The sequence below is a fragment of the Antedon mediterranea genome, chromosome 4, assembly GCF_964355755.1.
Source record: "Antedon mediterranea chromosome 4, ecAntMedi1.1, whole genome shotgun sequence".
Taxonomy (NCBI): Eukaryota; Metazoa; Echinodermata; class Crinoidea; order Comatulida; family Antedonidae; genus Antedon; species Antedon mediterranea.
Window position 1 is genome coordinate 4,376,841 of NC_092673.1, and position 21,204 is coordinate 4,398,044.

The window sequence follows — 21,204 nt, forward strand, 5'->3', positions numbered from 1 at the left end:
ATATATGATATTATTTACTAATGTTTCTAGTTTCTAGTTTTTAATAGAGTTGACGTTGACATTTTTAAATAAAAATATTATATTATAATAATACACAATTCATTCTGAAATATATATTTTCAGTTTAAAAAATAAATAAAATAGATACTAATTCAGAAATGTTATAAATGATATGTGAGTTGCAATATTTTTCTTTGAAGTAACTGTACATTTTGACTAAAGTATAATAAATGTTTTGGCAAGTTTATACTTTTTTGACTGTTATTTATTGTACACAATGTATGTAAATGTGTTTGCTGCTTTGTGTTGTATAAAGATATATTATCTCCCTGAAAAAAAACAGTACTATATAAAATTATTCAAAAGCAGCAAGCTCATTGTTAGGAATAAATAATAAATTAAAAACATCACAAACTATCAACATATTTGTTTCCGAAATATTGTGAATCATGGAGTTATACCTCCATGTGTGAATGTTACCAAAGAATATATCATATATATATATATGATATGATATATTCTTTGATGTTACTAAAAACCTCATTTTATTCAATATAAATTAATACTTAGATGGCGTTCCATATTGAAAATTAGTTCTTCCGGTATTAAGGTCACAATTGCGAGACTGACAACGTCAACTTCCGGTTTTCAGCCATTTTGAGACCCGGTAGACCAAATAATACGAAGATAAATAAAAATCTTCAAACATCTTGAAATTGACTACAATTTTGTAGTATTTTATTTACATGAAGTATTTATAATACACATAAGACCATGCAAAACGCAATTTGGAAGATTCGGGAGATAAGTGACAAAGTGTAAGTTGAATTTGTTAGCCTGGGTTCTGAGAGGAGGAGTAGGAGGGGCCGATTATTATGTTTTCCTCTTGCAACAGAAAAACTACCTGTTGTCAACACAATTTCGGACCCGAATATATCCTACAGTCATGACAGTAGGTTTACATTGAGTCAGTCGTAGATGTGTGTCTTCATTTCTTGTATAAATAAATAGGCCTAGGCTAGGCTAGTCCGAGACCGTTATGATTGTCAAAATGTCACTACTGACTGTCGTGACGGGATCCCCTGTCCTGTGTGACATGCATGCAGTGCAAAATGTCTAATGTCATATAGGCCTACTTACTACTAAGGCTAGGTAGGCCTAGGTTACCCCAACACAGCAGGCATCTCTCTAGCGATAACCTCCTGTATGTAGGTAAATTCAAGCATTGGCCTAGCCTAAAAAAAGGAGGGGAGGCCTGTTTGCTACTACTAATACTGCAATATGATTGCCAACATCAGCATTTTAAAGGTTTATTACAGATCCGTGGTGTGAGAAGGAATTTGAGGAGAAAAGCAACCAAACAATTCCATTATTGATCATTAACACAATTCTAATCGTGCCCTTTCCTTCCCATGCACTCCTAACCAACGCTATCTGCGATCAACCTTATTTTATATTTGATTTTATTTATTGCACTTTAACTAACCTGTAATAATGAAATAATTAAATTTTTTTTACTTAGCACAAATGTGGTTATGAACTACAGTGAAGTGGAGGCTAAGGTGCGTGAAGCAACAAATGATGAACAATGGGGTCCACATGGATCTCTGATGGCAGAGATTGCGAAGGAAACATATACATACGAGCATTTTCCGGAGGTAATGGGCATGCTATGGAAACGGATGCTTCAAGATAACAAAAAGAATTGGAGACGTGTTTATAAGGTAAGACAGACTCATACAATCCTGTATCCGCTCTCACTTGCAATCGCAAACTCAACCGGAATCTTTATTACATTATTAAATGCATACATTTTAAAGTTTAAGTCATACTCAAGAACAGAAGAAGTATGTTGGTGTATCTTAGATCTTGTGTGTATGGACCCAGTCCAGTAACAAAAGCCAAGACAAATACCTACATTTTAAGATTATTTTATAGGCATTTATGATTTGTATTGTAAACCATTTCAATGTTTTACATTTTTTTTAAATTAAACAAATTCAGTTACTAAATTCATAAAAAAAAAATATGTAAAGTATGTACTTGTGGATTTATTCTTAATCCTACAGTAGTTATTTTAAACCCCTCAATCTGGTAGTTTGAATTTATATTATTCTTTTGTACGAAGTAAATACTTAAATTGTTTACAGTTGAAAATAATATAAACTAGATATTAGATCTAGCTAATTACTATTTATTAAGTTAATTGATGTATTGTTATCTTATCTTCTATTATCTTATCTTTTAACTGTCTATTTTACTGTACATTATTGCCACTTATTGAGTGATATTCCTGCTAAATCATACAATTTCTTTGCTTTATTTCCTTATCAAACTTTGAAAGTATTTGCAGAGGTTATACTGTGACCTTGTATGGTTTATAGCATAATAAATATTGAGGAATTTACTATGTAATATTTTTAACTAAACTGTAATGGAATAGGTGACATTTGAATATAAGCTGAATGCTGTTGCTAAGCAATTGCAAACATACTACAAATAATGTTTGGCAAGCATGTTCATTAGAGATTCTTTACAAATCCTTAATAAGAACGTAGCAATTGATTCAATTACAAACGTAGTCTACGGTACGGGAAAATATTATTTACCAGAAATTGACATCCATTGTTAAATGATTTTAGTTTATCCTAATTTTAATACTATTTTTCATTTTGCCTAATAAATCCTCAGTCCATCATTTTTAAGGAGCACCTGTACGATCGCGCTCCTTATTGACCTCTAAGAATAGCAATTAATCGCGCTCTTTAAATCGGCAATCAGTGTCGGCAAAAAGAGGGATTCCCCTGCTTGCTTTCAAGAATCCCGAATTTACTTTCATTACCTCACTGTGTATCCAATGCACAGTGTCACAGAAACGCCTCCTCTAGACCAACCTCTTTTTTTGAAGAAAAAAATGCTCTCCTCGGACACACAAGGAAAGCAGTTTAGTGCTCTCCTGCCTTTGAAACCTATAGTAAAAATAATCATAATGGCTCTTATCTTAATCTCATGATTTTATTTTTTTTCCAATATTGTTTGTTTTATGTTGTTTTTGCTTACCTACTAATATGTATATTCTGAATATTTAATGGTTTTAAAAACAGAAACATTTTTATGATCTGCTATACTGTCTGTTTGTCTTTGACAGTCATTGCTGCTTTTATCTTACCTAATATTAAATGGTTCCGAGAGAGTTGTAACATCTGCCAGGGAACATTTATATGATCTACGGAGCCTTGAGACATACACATTTACAGATGAGCTAGGCAAAGACCAAGGTTTAAATGGTACAGTAATTATTAATGTATTTAATGTATATAATTTGAGAATATTTCACATAATATTCACAATATGTCTTGAAAATATCCATTTGGAAGAAATCATAACCAGAATCAAAATGTTAGATAATTATTAATAGTATTCCTTGACTCTACAAACTGAGGTGTTATATGCATAAAAATATTTAATTGCCAAAATACATAATATATAACAGAGAATAAAAGTGGAAAGAACCCACACAAGACAAAAAAAGACTGAGGTGTTTTGTTCCATGAGATTTACTGTGGAAATATGAAAATTGTGTTAGCTAATAATATACAGTACATTCATTACTTTACAGGCTGTCAATTTGTATTACTATCAAATTCAAGTTCAACTCTCCTCAGAGGGAGACTTTACTCTGTATATAGGCCGGCGGCCTTAATAAAACATAAACATTGCCTAGTGTGCCAAATAAAATGTTCACTTCTTGAAAGCACATACAATAAAATTTGCTAGTAACTCGTATTTGGTTTTCTAGAAAAGTAGAACATATCATTGTACAACCTAATATACTAATTAATGCTTACTATTTGTTCACTCAACAGTTCGACAAAAAGTAAAAGATTTAGTTGATTTTATCCAAGATGATGAGCGTTTAAGAGCAGACCGAAAGAAGTCGAGGAAGGCAAAAGATAAATATGTAGGAGTAGCGTCAATGTCATCATCATCATCAAGAGGCTCGGGTTACAGTAAGTTTGAACTGTTTTTAGATTTTTAATTTTTTTTTTAACAGACTATGTAGAACCACAGACAAAAACAATAGAGTTAAAACGGAATGGAGTTGTAAATTGTCATTAGAACAAAGCCTGACATGCTGTAACAGGACTTGAACCCAGGACCTTGAATTTGTAGCCGAGCATCATAACCTCTTCTCCACAACTCCACTGCGTGTGCTTACAGTTTTGTAAACTCTTGTTTTTGTTTAGGTTTCGCACCTAAATAAATTAACATATACCACAATATCAACTACTATGTATGACTAAAGCTCTGTCCACACTTTCAAACTGGTTTGGCAAAAAAAATCACATTTTTTGTCCCATGTGTATTTTGCTTATATAAAATAATATATTATTAAGAATTAATCCCAGCTAGTGTTGTGAATTAATCGCCCCACTGACTAATGTGATTTAGTCCAGGTCAGGTCACATGAATATGCTAATTAGCCTGAATTATTATTGATTACCATTGATTTTATCACAGAGTTGAATTGGGCAATAAAATTGATTAATTAAATAATTGTGTATAGATAATAAATTAGTATGGACTTATTAGTTGTGGGAGTTATGGTAATTCCACAGGTGGTAGAGTCCCATGCAGCGTTTTTCTGATAATTTATGCCACATATCAGATCTACTTTATATTCAGACCACATCTAGTCGATTTGTTCCAGATTTGTAGTCATTAATATAACCAGTGGAAATGTTTTACGCTATTAACATACGGGATATATAGAAATATGGATGAGATAGTTGAGTATGCTAGGGTTGGTTGGAATTGGTGTAAGGAAACCTTTGCTATCAGGGTTCCGTGGCGGACTATATTCCAGTATGAAGCAGTACCTAGTTCTCAGTACGAGGCCACGTTCCTTATGGACGGTAAATGATGATATATTTTAGCTTAACACATGTTTGTATGTAACATGTGTATTTTGTTGTTGTTAATTCGGTTTTATGGAGTATGATACCATTTATTAAATGAATGAATTTTATTTTTGCATTGAGAGAGAAATGAGTGAAATACTATTAAATGATTTAAAACGTTCAAAGCAATATCAATATTTTTATTCTGCTTTCAGGTGACCGATACGACAGCGAACCTAAAGCAAATCGCAGTTCATTTAAAGATTTTGATGCACAATTAGAAAGACAACGGAAGAAAGAATCTCGTTTTAGATCATTCCACGACGGCGGCGAGTCGCCTGATGAATCACCTGTAGAGTATCCAAGGTATAATTTATTTTGATAAAATATTTGATGTAACTAATAGTTCGTTATAAGGGTATAACCTGTACGCGAGTTAATATCACTAAAGCTCTGTCTACACTTTCAAACTTTATGTGACAAAAAAGTGTAATGTGCCCAAATATGGTAGTGATATGCTTAAATATGGTAGTGATATGTTTAAATATGGTAGTGATATGACATCATCATCTTTTGTTGTCACATAAAGTTTGAGTGTAGAAAGAGCTTAACAGAGATATGGCATAGAAACACACAGAAGTATAGTGCTAAGAATTACATAGCAGTATGTCCTTATGATCATCTACCCATGGAAATAATTGTGATTGCTTGCACCTTACTTGCAGTACGTCCTTTTGTTGTGTCCAAGTGTGAACCAGGCTTTAACATACTCCATTGATGGTAACAGTCTACTACTTTGTTATATGAATGAATCCCTATTATCTAAGATATGAAACAAATAATTAACACATATCATATTTTACAATATCATATTTTTTTCTTTTCAGTGAAGGAGAAGAATACGAATATGCTGAAGATGAAGAGCAAACCACTAGAAATGAATTTCACGAAGAAGATGATGATTATAAAAAGACAAAAACAACGACGTCATCAACAGTAAAATCTACAAAGTCGAAATCTAAACCTAGTAAACAAATTGATCTGGGTGCTGCTGCAAATTTTGGTGGACATAAAAAACAAGTAAATAACCTAAACAAAATTATTTTTTATTTACATTGCTTAAGCTCTGTCTACACCATCAAACTTTATGTGGCAAAAAAATGTGATGTGCTCATATATGGACACGATGACATCATATCACAAGTTGGACACATTAAACTTGTTTTGTCAAGTTAGTTTGATAGTGTGTGATGTTACAGTAAGTTATACCCACTTAAAACACCCACAATTTGGGCTCATAGTCACAGATTGGTTTACACTGAAATGTAATAATGCATGTATGTATTTTATTTTTCAGGATAGCCAAACAATTAGTATAGGATCTGATTTAATTGATTCACCTAAAGATGTAGATTTATTTGCCGATTTCACGTCGGCAACGTCAACGACACCAGTAGCGGCTAATAATGGTCTTGATGACTTCAATCCAAGAGGCAATGAGCAGCCAGCAGCCACAACCACTACTCAGCAGCAAGACTTCAATGGCGATTTCGGTGACTTCACTTCATTCCAGAACTCTTCTCCAGCTAAAAGTGCTCCTCAAGGGTAAATGAAATTGTATTGAGTTGATAGTTATGCACATCAATGCCAATGTCTATAAAACATTTTATTATTTTTGAATGTTTTATATGACAAGCAAGACAATTTTCGAGCCAGAGTGCTTGGCGGAATGAAATAATTGAATTGAATTGAAAACAACCAAGGTATAATAGGGAATCCGGTTATGCTTGTAAAGCTAAATTTCACACATACTATCTATAAATAAAAAGACAAATTACTGGAAGAAATGCCTGGATCTCAATGGCGATACAAATAACATAAGCTAAAGGCTAAAACAAAACCAGAAAAGTACAAAACAGAACAAAATTGCATAGCTTTTAAGTAACTCTAACCCCTTCTCAATGCAAGTCACACAGTCAATGCAATGCAGTTGCACAGTCTATCTATTTTTACAACTAATGCTGATACAATTGGAACTAACCATTGTGTATTGTTTGAAACATTAAAGATGTTACAATGAATTTGAATTTTTCAATTATTAATTAAAAAATGTGTATGTTCTGTTGAACAGGGAAATTGATTTATTTGGTACTTTGGAGAATACATCATTAGGTGCAGATTTACATTCAGAGATGAACTTGATACAACCAAAACCACTTAGTAATCAACCACTCATGATGTCTTCAACAACTCCTGTTCAACAAAATGTCATGCAGCCACAGAATTCACTAATGCAGGCAGCACCAGTACCACAACAAATGCAGACACAAATGATGTCACTTCAAAGTGGCCCGATGCAGCCTGGTATGGTACAGTCGCAGGCAAGCTCAATTCAGCCGCAGCCTAGCACGATGCAGCCACAAACTATGCCGATGCAACCTAACCTTATGTCTCCTCAACCAATGTTACAGGTAAGGTCCTCCTATAGTTGATATATATTAATTGAATGGGCTATATTTGTATGATAAAGTTGTAGTATGCAATGGATGCATGTAATTCAATGCAAGAGTAATAGATACTGCAAAGCTGATTTTCCACTAACCGAATTTGTTCACACGAATCGAAAGCTTATACGCATCCGTATTCATATTTCAATCTTCCAAATCCCCCTCTGCGCATACGCATAAGCTGAACAGATTCGCCCAGTGGAAAATCGGCTTATGGGTCATCAAATACAAGACTTCTTCTAATCTTTAGTTTATCCTTTCTACTGACTCTTTGTAAACCTAATTCTTTTTAAAACTTTATCATCTCTTTATTCCTGCCTGACAGTATTCCTTATCAATGAATCCATCTCAATATTCTCAAGTGGTATGTAGTGTTTTTAGATCTTTACTTTCTCTTCATTTTAATTCTTTTTGTACTTCTTACATAAATGAAAGATCCTACTTTATCTAAAATAAGCTGCTGATAAAGCTTGTTTTGGTGTTTGTAATGTTAAACATTTATGTTAAATACATGCTGCCATAAGTACCCTTAAATGGGAAGGTGCCTATCTGTTGCATCAATCCCCAATTGTACTGTATCTGCTTGAGTATAAATATCATTTACCAATATTAACTACTGGGAAAAAACTATTTATATTTCCATTTCTTTTATAATCATTTCTGTTTACACTCGACTTAATTTATACAGTACATTCTATTGACGCTGGACTTAATTTGTACATTCCATTCACACTCTACTTGGTTTATACATTCCATTCACACTCATCTTAATTTATACATTCAGTTCACACTCAACTTGATTTATACATTCAGTTCACACTCAACTTAATTTATACATTCTGTTCACACTCAACTTGATATATACTTTCTTTTTACACTCAACTTTATACATTCCATTCACACTTAACTTGATTTATACATTTAGTTCACACTCAACCTAATTTATACATTCCATTCACACTCAACTTGATTTATACATTCAGTTCACACTCAACCTAATTTATACATTCTGTTCACACTCATCTTAATTTATACATTCAGTTCACACTCAACTTTATACATTCTGTTCACATTCAACTTTATACATTCTGTTCACACTCAATTTGATTTATAAATAGTTCTTTTTCTTCAAGTTGGAATATCAATTCATTGTTGTACCACAGTTGCATTGTTCATGATTATACGATACATGATTTGTAATATTTCTTTACTAGCCGACAGCTGATGACCTATCGATAGTTAGTACCATCTTGGATAGCGGTACTGTGTTAACCACTAACACTGTAGGTTATACATGTTTCTGTGTAGCATGCTTAAATTTAATTTTGGATTGAACTTATTTGTGTTTATATCTTTAACTGTGTTTGAACTTGGATGATATAATAATAGAATTAATCATTTTGACAGATGATTAAACTTTAGTAGGTTCTCTACTCAACTGCTTTTGTCAAGGCAATTGAATACATGTTAAAGTGGAGCTACACTCAGACTTTCTCAGCTTATATTATGTTTAAGTATGTTTAATTGAAAGTGATTACATAAAAAAAACAGGGAAAATACGGAAATATTTTCCAAAAACTCATTTATAAAAAATCGGTCAGAAAATAGTGTTTTTTAACAAATTACAGTTTTTCAGTAACTTAGGGGTTATTAGTTTACAATACGTCGCGAAACGCGTTACACTTAGCGACTGACGCGTTTTAGTCGCTGGTCAACGCATTGTGGAAATGTCTCCCCTTTGGTAAATTATGTGTCGAAAAATGGGGAATAAATTTTATACACACAATTAATACGATTTGTTTAGGCCTAACTAATATTTCCGATAAGAATGTCAGTATAATTTACATGTAACCTCATGATTTTCACTGTACAACAACAGCATAATAATCTTATCAGATTGCTTTTAACTTTAAGCTAGGGCTAGGCCTAGCTAAGCCGTCTGCTCAGCCTAGCTAGCCTTGAATTTTTGTCTAGAGGCCTATGTATTCATAGACATGGTCGTTTCGCCCCATTTATCGTTCCTGGGTTTTCTCGCACATTAAGAATTGTGGAACACAAAATCCTATACAGAACAAGAGTAGTAAAGAATAGTAAAGCGATGTGCAAGCTTAGACCTGACTGAAAAGCAACTATTCAGGCACCCTATCATGGCCCATGGGTAGGCCAAGGTCGGGTGACAGCAAAACAAACTTCACTGCTGTCAGCCTAGCCTAACTAGAGGCCAAGCCACTGAGCAGCATCGGTACATACCTACACTCTAGTAGTAGGCCTAGGCCTAGCTTTATTGAATATATAGCCACATCTTTCTCAAATCTCGTTAAATTTGACATTTTAGTAATAGTCTCATAATCACATTATTACACTGAAACATAATAGGGTCACATTCAGAATGTTTTAATATACTTTTCGCCCGTCAAAAATAACATCGCGACAAAATAACAGATCGCCAGCTGCAGTAGTGTGATTGTGAAAAATGTCACGTGATCGTACTCCCTAGCAAAATGAAAAACCCAATTGGACCCGAACGGGGGAAAGTGTCTATTTACGCAAAATTGCGCAATGTATACGTGATAAAAATACCAGAAATTGAAAGATCTGGAAAAATTACATAAATATACATTTTACATTTTTTTTTTGGTGAAGAAATGAATTTTTTAGGATTATTCAAATATACCCCCCTTTTGCATGTAAAAGAATAGGAAATTACAAGGTATCCCCCCAAAACGCAAAAAGGCGTGATTTTCAAGAAAATCGTACTCATTGAAAAAAATTTCAAAAAAATATGAAGTATAAGGAATGATATTTTTAAATAATAGTTGAAATGTATGAAAAATAGTAATTTTCTGGGTGGAGCTCCACTTTAAACATATTTTGTGTGACAATGATGTAATATCTAAAAATACTTTAGACTGTTTTTCTCTGAAATGAAAAATTATTTTTTAGTGATTAGTTGCATGATTTTTTTTATTCTTTTGAAAAAAATTCTTTTGGTACTTTAGTTTAAAATTCTTCCATTTGTTGTTTTATTTATTTAAATCAATTATAAAAAATAAATGAATGACAAATATATTAATATTTTTTATCAATAGCAATCTCCGCTAATGTCTGCATCTTCTATGCATATGACATCATCAACTCAACCAATGGTAGGTTAATGAATAATGTAGTGTATTGAAGATAATCAAATGTACTTATCCCTATAGTAATTAACAAAAAATGTCATTTCATTTATTTTGTCTCGCATATAAGAAAAAAAAAATAACAATAGAGAGAGACAGGATTCCCAAAAGCGAACTAAATCAAGTGAGTCTCCAAAGCAAAACATAATCATCCAACAATAAAATACAAAATTACAACATTTAAAACAATGATTAAAAAAAATTATCAACATTTTAAATATATCAACTACATTTGATTTTAAATTTGGCTTTGGTTCTCATTACATTTCTTATTGTTAAATTATTCATGTATATATCATGTGATATATACATGTTTAAATGAATTAATATTAAATGAATTACTTTGAAACGTAAATGAATCTTTGTAAATTCTTATAGGTAATTAATGCAGGAACAACTGACAGTATAATATCATCTCCAAATATCACAATGATGGTATGTTTTGGTGTAATGTACAGTAACCCGCTGCTTTTAAAATGTCTTTAAAGTTATTGTGTAATTTATTATGTAGCAAATTTGTGTTTTAATGTGTGTGTACAGTTTTATTTAGATTTGATAGTCTAACATTGCACAATCTCCAAGTCAAGTGTATTATTTCTTTACTGACCAAATTAAACTTTATTTAAAATCAGGGATAATTTCGCCAGTGTAGCATATCAATACAAAACAACCTTATTGCTACATATTTCTAAAAATGTGTAGCAAAAAATATAATATAAAACTATAATTCTTGACTAAAAAAATCAGTAAATTTTTAAGTTGAAATTTTTCCTGAAATTCGAAAATTCATTAAAAAAAACTAGAATTGGAGGATATATAAAGGAAACTATTTTCATGTTTATTTTTTGAAAAAGTTTGTTTCACTCTGTGTAATTATTTGTAGCATAAATTTTGTTTTTGTTTACTGATGTAGTTTATAATTGTTGTCGATATCAAAATATTTGTTTTTATTCATTTCTTTAGCCTTCAACATCCCATATAACCCCTCCTCCCCATATGCTTCCCACTTCCTATTATCTCCCTGATTCCAGTTATTCAATGGCATACTTGGTATGTGTAATTTACTCTATTTGTTTTACTGCATGACGTTTTTAAACCTTTTTATAGTAAATATTTTTTGGGGTTTTGTTTGCATCATTGGAATACTGTACAGTAAATCTTACATTCAAACATATAGTACTTTACTTTTTAATTTGTTCATCTTGTCTACTAATATCAACTTCATATTTTCTCATTGTTTAAAATGCACTGAAAACATTATAGGATTACATTCTTAAACTCAATATCTTTGGGTGCAACTATTTTTTGCACAGTTGTTTTTCTTTCCTAGATTGAGAACATAATCATCACTGATTAATTTCTAAAGGGAGCCCTCTATTTTTATCTTTACATTTTTTCTGTCTTGCACACATATCTTTTTATGCATTTTTTGTACAATTGTTATAAGTTTTCACACTTTTTTCTTACACAATTACTATACACTTGTATATTGTATTTTGTACCATTTTTCATTATAATACTAACTACATTTTTTAATTGCATTTTGAGATAAACAAATATGTTGTTAATTGTGGACAGTTTACTTATGTACAATTAAACATTATAATTAAAATAGACACAATAAAATTACATGGTACTAAAATGAAAGAGCAATGTTTGAAACGGGTAAACCCGTAATAAGTTTTTATTTTTTTATATTTTTTTATTTTATTCAATCGAAACCAACAGCGATAATTACCGCCACTAACAGGTTTGATACAAACGAAGCCAGGACGGTTTAAAGCACCTTGATTGCTCCTGACATTGATCAGGGCTTCTCTCGTCCAGTGCCCACCTTGACTAGAGGTCTGAGGCAGATACTAGATGCAGGGGCTGCCATAAGAGTCAGCAGTGCTGATTTCAAATGCCTAACGGGACCCCAGCTCCGTATATAGCACCCGCTATTCCCAGATGGTCTCCCATCCAAGCTCTAACCAGGCCCAACGTTGCTTAACTTTGGTGATCTGACGAGAACCGGTGTTTCAACGTGGTAAAGCCATATTAAAGTTAAACTGGGGATATCAACAAAAATCTAATTATAGTAAAAATAAATTTTTTTTTACATTTTTTTGCAGCCTTCATCTAATATCATTCCTGGTAATAACCCCACATTAATGGTACGTTACCATCTGGTTTTTTAAGTTTTTTTTGTTTTATTTATTATTTGATCCACTCCTTTATATCAATGTACCATAGCTTTTCCGTAGTTGTATCAGTCGATCAAATAACTAAATAAGGTTTTCCTTGAATTTGTTGTATATTTGTTTGTGAACCCATTTTTGTTTCCATCCCTTTATTATAGACACAACCAATGCTGAGCGATATGAATTCACAGTATTATATGGTATGTCAATAATTTGGTGTGTTATGGTGGTGGGTCTTTATTGGTGATGACTAGGTCATTGGTGGCTGGTTTGGTTGGTTGGTTGATTGAATTCTCCATAAAATAATAACATTACGGATAAAAACAAAATAGCGTAGATAATGTAGTATATGGTGATTGCTATATTGATGTATGTATAACAGTTTTTGCTAATGTATGATGGAAAACTGAGATACAGTGTAATTAATATAATTTTTTTGTAAATGTACAAAATGGGCTATTATTACCCCCCCCCCCCCCCCTTCCTGTAAAGTAGTTGTTGAATGTATCTGAAATGAAAATCGCAAATTTGATTACATCAACTTGCTACTACTGTACTTTCATTTAGCAGTAGTGGCATTTTTACAGTGCTTTATATGTTAATGAATAATGCTTTTGACATACTATTCTATTCTGCCCTTGTGACATTATCTTGTCTTGTTATCTTGTGTTTTATGACATTAAGAAAATGTATTGCATGCATGGATGGTTTCTTTAAACTATAAAATACTTTATAGGTTTCATAAAAAAAATTCATTAGATAGATCATAGTACAGTAATAATAATTTACTGATATGTTTTGTACAGTCATTGAAATTATAATAATTAGATTATTAATATTCATTATTATAATTATCTACCTGCAGCAACCTGGTTTAGGGAATGTAATGGTAAGTTAATTATTCAATCCGGTGTGTGTGTTTTTGTTGTACCAATAGATGACGTATTACTTATGTACCATCAGTTGTATTTTCTTGTGGTTTAAAGTGATGTAAAATTGTTGTTATTGATTGTATAATGTATTGTTTTCATATGATGATATGTTTTCGTAGTATCGTATTATAATTGTACAGTATATTTAAATATTTGACTTTCTTAATTTCACATTTTCATTGATTGCATTTTATTTCTCCACAATTATTTAAAACATTTCCTTTCATGCTTTTTTTTCTAAACAAATTCCTCTGATTTTTTGAAAAACAAATTTTGTGAATACAACTAATTATTTTTAGCATTACTGTACCTTAGCATTTTTTAAAACTATAAATAAGTATGTTTCACTATTCATTGTTTTTAAAGTAAAAAGTGTTGGTTCTTTTCAAGTTCGGCCGCCGTCAATACTGACGATTGGCTACCATCTTTTCACATCTTATATCTTTCTTCCAAGCACGTCTGTTTTGAGCAAGACGCTTAGCTTGCACTAAACTCAATCCTGTCCATTCTTTGATGTTATTAAACCATTGTTTTATCTGATGGCCTCTTTTTCTCTTCTACTTTTTTGTCTAACATCTGCAGTGTTATGGCACTACCACTTCCTCTTATGATGTGGCAAAGTAGGCTAGTTGGTTCTATATGTCTATAAACTGTATTATATTCAGTTTTTTCCAAACCTTGAAACATTATGTTCAAAGAACGAATCATTCAAGTTCTAATATGTAATACATGTTTCAGCTAATACTATCCAGAGTTATTGGCAGCTTGAAGTTTTATTGTTTAATAGGTTTCTATTTTTGAATAACATAGAATACAATAGATAACAATATCTAAAATTCATGATATTTTGTCTTTTGTTTTTCAGCCAATGTCAACATCTTCGATGGGTTTGCAATCAACTCATCAAAAACCAACAATAAATACATTACCAACAACACCACAGGTAAACAAATATTTTTTATAAATATATTGATATCAACAATGTCTCTAAATTGATGAATACAATATTAAAATCTATAGGGAATCTATATACAGTATGTATAATTAATACTTTTAACAAATAATCGAAGTGGTCTTGCTGTTTGGTAAAATGATATTAATACCGCAAGTGCATCTATGGTGTTAGAATAAGAGTTTTGAAAAGTGAAAATGATTTTGTTAGGTGTACTATGAACTATATTTTCAAATTTCTTCACTAAATGGAAGAAAATCCTATTTTAGTGCGATTTCCGTTTTGTATTGTTTGTTGTGTATATATATATATATATACAGTATATGGAATTTTTATACTGAAATAAATTGATCATTACCAATACCATCCTACTATTATTTTGCGTGTTTTTCTTTCAGAAAAACACATGGAGTGACTCAAAAGTAAACATAAATCTAGATTCGTTAAGTCCGGGAGATAAATATAAGAAAGTATCGCAGCCTACGATGAACCAACTAGGTAAACCCAGTCAAGCACCAGGTGTGTATATACAAAACAGTCATTCATTATATATTGTGTGGAGTTGGTGGTTATGATGCTTGACTACCAATCCAACGGTCCTGTCATATGTCAAGATTTTTTCAAATGACAAATTATAACTCCACTCACAAACACTTGTAATAAGACTTTGTTTATGTAGAGCATCATATATTGCCACCTTTAAGAAGGATAGTGAATGAATTCGCTTATGGTTATCCTTGGCAATTTGCCTAAATATATAAAAACAAAACATTACAACTAGAGAGCCAACTTAAACATATTCAGAAGTCACATCAGCCAATCAGATCTAGTATGTCCAGTGATATAAAATACAGTAGTGGTGGATAATACTTGGGCTGTATGCCAGGTCGTTTGTGACCAAGTTATCAATGAAAATTTATTACATTTCAAAATGTTGTTTCATAATCTTTTTCCAGCCATTCTGACACGTTCTTTTCTTGCATAAACTGAGAAAGTATCTCTACTGTTTTCCATATGTATTTAGGTATATTTATTCAATAAAAACAATACATGTGCTGAATTTATGTATTCTTTAAAAACTGATATAAAACTATAGATATATATATATATATATAAAATCAAAACTTACAAAGATAAAATGTATATAAAAATAAAGATAGGCCAAATTTGAATGGATACAGTACATCAAAAATTTAATTTATTTACTACTAATATTTTCTAATAATTTTATCAAATAAAGGACAGGAATGTTTTTAAATCTTTCAGTTTTTACGATAGGGATTTCACATTTCCTTTCTTTCCTATGTTGCATTGATGAGACATTTTATGATTAGGCGTCATAAATTTATTACATATTATGTAAATACATTTTTTTTCCCAACAGTATCCCATCAAGAGCAGCAACAACAGATAACCAATAACATGGCACAAATAAATCTAGGAAATACAATGCCACATCAAGGAATGATGGGAATGCAACAGCAAAGCATGATGGGAATGATGCCTGGAATGATGCCGGGAATGCAACAACAAGGCAACATAGGAATGCAACAAGGAAACATGGGAATGCAACAAGGCAGTATGGGAATTCCACAAGGTAACATGGGAATGCAACAAGGCAGTATGGGAATTCCACAAGGTAACATGGGAATGCAACAAGGCAGTATGGGAATTCCACAAGGTAACATGGGAATGATGCAAGGCAATATGGGTATGGCATACCAAGGAAATAATATGGGAATAAACATGATGATGAATCAGAGACAACAAATGGGTAATTTTGGAACGATGGGAAACTGATGTCGGCTTATAGATAAATAATAAATTTTCTTATGTAAAAATAAATAAATATAGAATTTAAATAATAAAATGAGGGATATATATGTAATAAAAAGTGTGAAAATGAGTGTACACAGAATAAACCATTGAGAATAACTGGTCATTTGGGAGATGACATCAAATAATATATAATATTAATAAAAATAATTTCCTCAACAACATTCATTTTATAATCATCAGCCTTACCTATGTTAACAGTAATATATTAAGTTACAATTTTGTACTAAGTTGATTTTAGGGGAATGTGAATTAGATCACTATCAATTTTATTTATCTTATTTCACTTATAGTAGAAACATTTAAAATCATTATGGGACGCTAGTTTACAGGTGAAGAAAGTAAACCAAATAGTTATTAATTACCAAAACATTATTATTTTAATGAAATTTAGGTACTTACTAATAAAGAATTTCTAAAAGGAATTAGGTTTGGGGTTATTCCCCCAGCCAATGACATCATCGGTGTACTGTAACCGTAGATTGATTAAACACTGATTAATATGAACTTAAATAGAATAAATTTGAATAAACTTTAAACTTTTGTATGACATCAGTACTGCAGGATTGTTTTGAGCACACTAAAAAAAAGGATTTTAAAGTTTGAACTTTGTGATTATCACGTCCACACAGTATAAATGTGACTTTTCACGATCAACTATATAAGTTGTGTTTACCGGACATTTCCTTTTCGAATTTCTGCTTATTTTGGTGCATTTTTGTATTCCTCGAACGACCGAATTATGTGCGCGTTAAAATGGCACGTTCATTGACAAAGTGTTGTTATTCGGTTGACAGCCAAGAAAACGTAGGGTTGCAAGTTCAATTTTGACATTGTGAAATTTAGTTGAGAAACGACAATAACAAGTTGCTGGTACTGTCGTAGGGAATAATAAGCTGGTTATTAACAAGTTATGCTGGCTGAAGTATAGTGTCAGGGAGTGTTTAAATGCTATTAAACAGGACAAGCTGTCATTAGCAAACCAACTTAAATCAATATATAACTTTTGTTATTTTAATAATTGCATGAATAACGCAACAGTATAGATAATAGTAACCGCAGTCACAAAATATATTTGATAAATTCAGCAAATTTACTTTGGATTGTATATTTAGTATACCTTCAGGGACCTATTATCATTTATAAATCATAAATAAGTACAGTGGAACCTCTTTTAAGGGGACATCTTTGGAACCTAAGTGTCCCCTTAACACATTTCTACTTTCATAAAATGTTTTAAAATGAATTTCAAGTTTAATTGATTACAATAATAATAATAATAATTCAAGTTTTATTGCAACTACAGTAGTTTTAATATATTGCATAAAGTATTACCATCATTTAAAGCAAAATGTATGATCTCCTTGATTGCTAAAAAGCAGATTTGATTTGGTCAAGAAATGTGGTTAGGTCAAATTTATTTATTTAACAACCGCTACATTCTTCTTCTTATACAATAAAAATGTCCTAAAAGGGCAAAATAAGGAAAAGACTAATTTGCTTTTTTGAACAAAAATGTTATTTTAAGATGATTTCTTTGTAAAAACTGCTTTCTCTTGGAAAATTGTAGTCACCTAATTCAATGAATTTACAATGTGTATTTGTCATCTTTACGGAATAAAATCCCTGGAAATTATTATTATTGATGTCTATGTACCCTGATTGTTGTATATCCACAAAATCAATTATGTTTTTAGTGGAAAAAATTATATTTATTTACATACAACAGCTGAATTGAAATATAACATTGTCTACTTATTCCATAACTATTTTTATACCAAGATAATTGTACGTTACACCAGTGTAATATAAATGCTTTTATGTTTGTCTATGAAATTATTAATTTATATATTTTGTTGTTAATCTTTACTCAGTTTTGTTTATTTACTTATACCATAATTATCTTTTTTTTCCCATTTTAATTAAAATTAGAATCAATTGTAATAAAATGATTTATGTGACATTTATTGTCATAAAAAATGTGGATAATTTAAAAGTAATTTTTTGTTATCACTTGTGCATTTGTTTTGTGTGTATATTGTTGGTGAACTGTTTCATGGCAAAATGTACTTGCACCGCCCGTTAGGTTGACAATTTACTGTACATAAAATGTACAGTAAATTACATTACAAGGGGGAAATAATTGATTATAGTGAATAATTCTACTTCTCTGTTTTTATATTATGTAATGATTTATATATTATGTTTCTGTGTAATAATATTCTTTCAAATATATAATTTTTTTTAGAATAAAATAAATGATTTCTTGTTGAGTTCATATAGGCACTGAGTGTGTGACTGTTTTGTGTATTAAGTAGATCTAGCTACTCGTATCAGGTCATACTCATTTTTAAACGAGTATTTATACCTATTTAAAACACACCAGTCGACATGACAATATTGTAAGCCTACTGTTAATGTCGGTCTGTGAACAAAAGACTTTGAAATGTAAACAAAACCTTGTATATTATACTGAACAGAAATCATGTATTATTATTATTACTATTATTATCAGAAATGAACATACGATTATTAAAGATAATGTTTTATGTAACATTTGTTTTCGTGTTTTAATATCATTGTTTAGGTCCATTACCGGAAATTACTAATGTAGGCCTATACTATACATTGTTTTGTTATGCTAGTGCCTTTTCGATAACAAAATATACATTAGTGCAAGAGAAAAAAAAACGGCACTCATAAAGTCAAAAAATAAAATAAAAATAGAGTCACCTTGACAAGGATTCGAACCTGGGTTTTTACGACCACAACGCACTAACCACTATATCACGGCGAGCTACGCAGAACAGAAACAAAACACGGAACTCGTCGTAAAGTATAAAACAATCCGTCGTGGATGCCGAGACCAGGATTCGAACTTCCTGGGTTATTGCGGCCACAACGCAATGTACTAACCACTAAACGATCACGGCGAGCTACATTGGACACATCCATTGACAACAAAAACGTATTGTGCAACTCTTCTAATGTAGATAGAAAATACTACGTATACAATATTTAGGCATGAAGAAAACAAAACACGGCACTCGTTAAGTTTTAAACAAAAAGCGCGGCCAATCTGCCGTGACCAGGATTCGAACCTGGGTTATTGCGGCCACAACACAATGTACTAACCGCTATAATATCATGGCGAGCTACATAGAACATATGCAGTGACAACAAAAATGTAATGTGCAACTCTTCTAATGTAGATAGAAAATACTACTACAGTATTCAGGCCTGAAGAAAACAAAACACGGCACTCGTTAAGTTTTAAACAAAAAACGCGTCGTAAATGCCGTGACCAGGATTCGAACCTGGGTTATTGCGGCCACAACGCAATGTACTAACCACTATACGATCACGGCGAGCTACATACAACATTTGCAGTGACAACAAAAACGTAATGTGCAACTCTTCTAATGTAGATAGAAAATACTACTACAGTATTCAGGCCTGAAGAAAACAAAACACGGCACTCGTTAAGTTTTAAACAAAAAACGCGTCGTAAATGCCGTGACCAGGATTCGAACCTGGGTTATTGCGGCCACAACGCAATGTACTAACCACTATACGATCACGGCGATCTACGCAGAAGAGATAATTTCTTTGACTACAAAAATATAATGTGTAACTCTTCAAATGTAAGCCTAGATAGAAAATACTATTATGTAAAGAAAACAAAACACGGCGCTCGTCGTAAGTTATAAACAAAAAGCGCGTCCTGAATGCCGTGACCAGGATTCGAACCTGGGTTATTGCGGCCACAACGTAATGTACAAACCACTATACGATCACGGCGGGCTACGAAGAACAGACATTTTCCAAATGTAATTTGTAAGTCTTCTATTTAAATTTAATGAATACAAAATACGTGAGGAGTAAACATACAAATGCCGCGACCACCTGGATTCGAACATGGGTTGCGGCCACAACGCAATGCACTACTATTACGATCACGGCGAGGTACGTGGAAAGTCGAGTCGTCTTTAAGCGTGGTTCCCACTAGCGACGCAACGCAAGGACGTAACGCAACGCAAGTGAATTGACCAATCACAAGCGATGGCTTATTCGCTTGTGACTGTCTATATCTTCGCTTGTCATTGGTTAAAACGCTTGCGTTGCGTTTACGTCCTTGCGTTACGTTCTAGTGGGAACCAAACTTTAGATAGCGTCGGACGGGCGTAGTTTGTAGGTCGTCGTCGGGAGAACTTTAAACATGCTTAATTTTCTCCCGACGAGACGACTCGTCGGGCCTCATTGTACGACGCTGTCTGAGTTGACCTTTATACGACCACGTAGCTTCGTATACGTGCAGTTGTGACAGTTTAAAATATTAAGTTTTATGATACATAGTATTTTAGAACGTTGGTTGATTGACTAACGCATTTTTCTTTATGACTTTTAAGGCATACCAGTATATGTATGGCGGCCCTGTCAAATATAAACTTCACAGGGTAGTAAAAAAACCGTTAGTAAATATTTGCATATAGCATCGCATCCGGCAAAGTCTAATAATACTGCTTGTTTACATTGTTGTACAATTACTGTTATTATCCCTATTATGTTTTTATAAATTTTGATTATACAGGTTATAGTTTTCTTTATATCGTATCGATCACGTCCCTCTCGCATGCAAAACGAACGATTAGATAGCAGGCCTATCTCCTGTTCATCACGTTGACTCTGTACGCTTAAGCCTTGTATACACGGT

At 32.1% G+C, this 21,204-nt stretch overlaps 1 protein-coding gene, 2 non-coding genes and 1 pseudogene across 12 annotated transcripts; 1 reads left to right on the top strand and 3 right to left on the bottom strand.

Annotated features, from left to right (window-relative positions):
- Positions 1-655: 655 nt before the first annotated feature.
- Positions 656-18,617, top strand: LOC140046379 (clathrin interactor 1-like). 10 transcript variants are annotated; one of them, XM_072091001.1, is made up of 18 exons: positions 656-818; positions 1,523-1,724; positions 3,149-3,287; positions 3,867-4,010; positions 5,117-5,267; positions 5,789-5,981; positions 6,259-6,506; positions 7,033-7,372; positions 8,623-8,691; positions 10,498-10,554; positions 10,966-11,022; positions 11,551-11,637; positions 12,702-12,743; positions 12,929-12,970; positions 13,636-13,659; positions 14,568-14,645; positions 15,053-15,173; positions 16,039-18,617. In XM_072091001.1, the coding sequence occupies exons 1-18, from the start codon at positions 775-777 to the stop codon at positions 16,452-16,454; spliced, it is 2,454 nt and encodes an 817-aa protein (XP_071947102.1). In that variant the 5' UTR covers positions 656-774; the 3' UTR covers positions 16,455-18,617. The 10 variants fall into 10 exon arrangements, with proteins under 10 accessions (XP_071947102.1, XP_071947103.1, XP_071947105.1 ...); XM_072091002.1 differs by lacking the exon at positions 13,636-13,659; XM_072091004.1 differs by lacking the exon at positions 12,929-12,970.
- LOC140048169 (5S ribosomal RNA) lies at positions 12,513-12,630 on the bottom strand (annotated as a pseudogene).
- A 1,169-nt stretch (positions 18,618-19,786) lies between the features above and the next one.
- On the bottom strand, positions 19,787-19,858 carry Trnah-gug (transfer RNA histidin (anticodon GUG)). The gene has a single exon. It is a non-coding gene; the product is annotated as a tRNA-His (tRNA).
- A 144-nt stretch (positions 19,859-20,002) lies between these two features.
- Trnah-gug (transfer RNA histidin (anticodon GUG)) lies at positions 20,003-20,074 on the bottom strand. The gene has a single exon. It is a non-coding gene; the product is annotated as a tRNA-His (tRNA).
- Positions 20,075-21,204: the final 1,130 nt, after the last annotated feature.

Bases quoted from the DNA above. Each gene is read 5' to 3' on its own strand.
- LOC140046379 (XM_072091001.1), top strand. From the start codon at position 775: ATGCAAAACGCAATTTGGAAGATTCGGGAGATAAGTGACAAAGT. The intron at 8,692-10,497 runs GTAGGTTATACA...TTTTATCAATAG, and splicing joins CTGTGTTAACCACTAACACT to CAATCTCCGCTAATGTCTGC. The intron at 10,555-10,965 runs GTAGGTTAATGA...AAATTCTTATAG, and splicing joins CATCATCAACTCAACCAATG to GTAATTAATGCAGGAACAAC.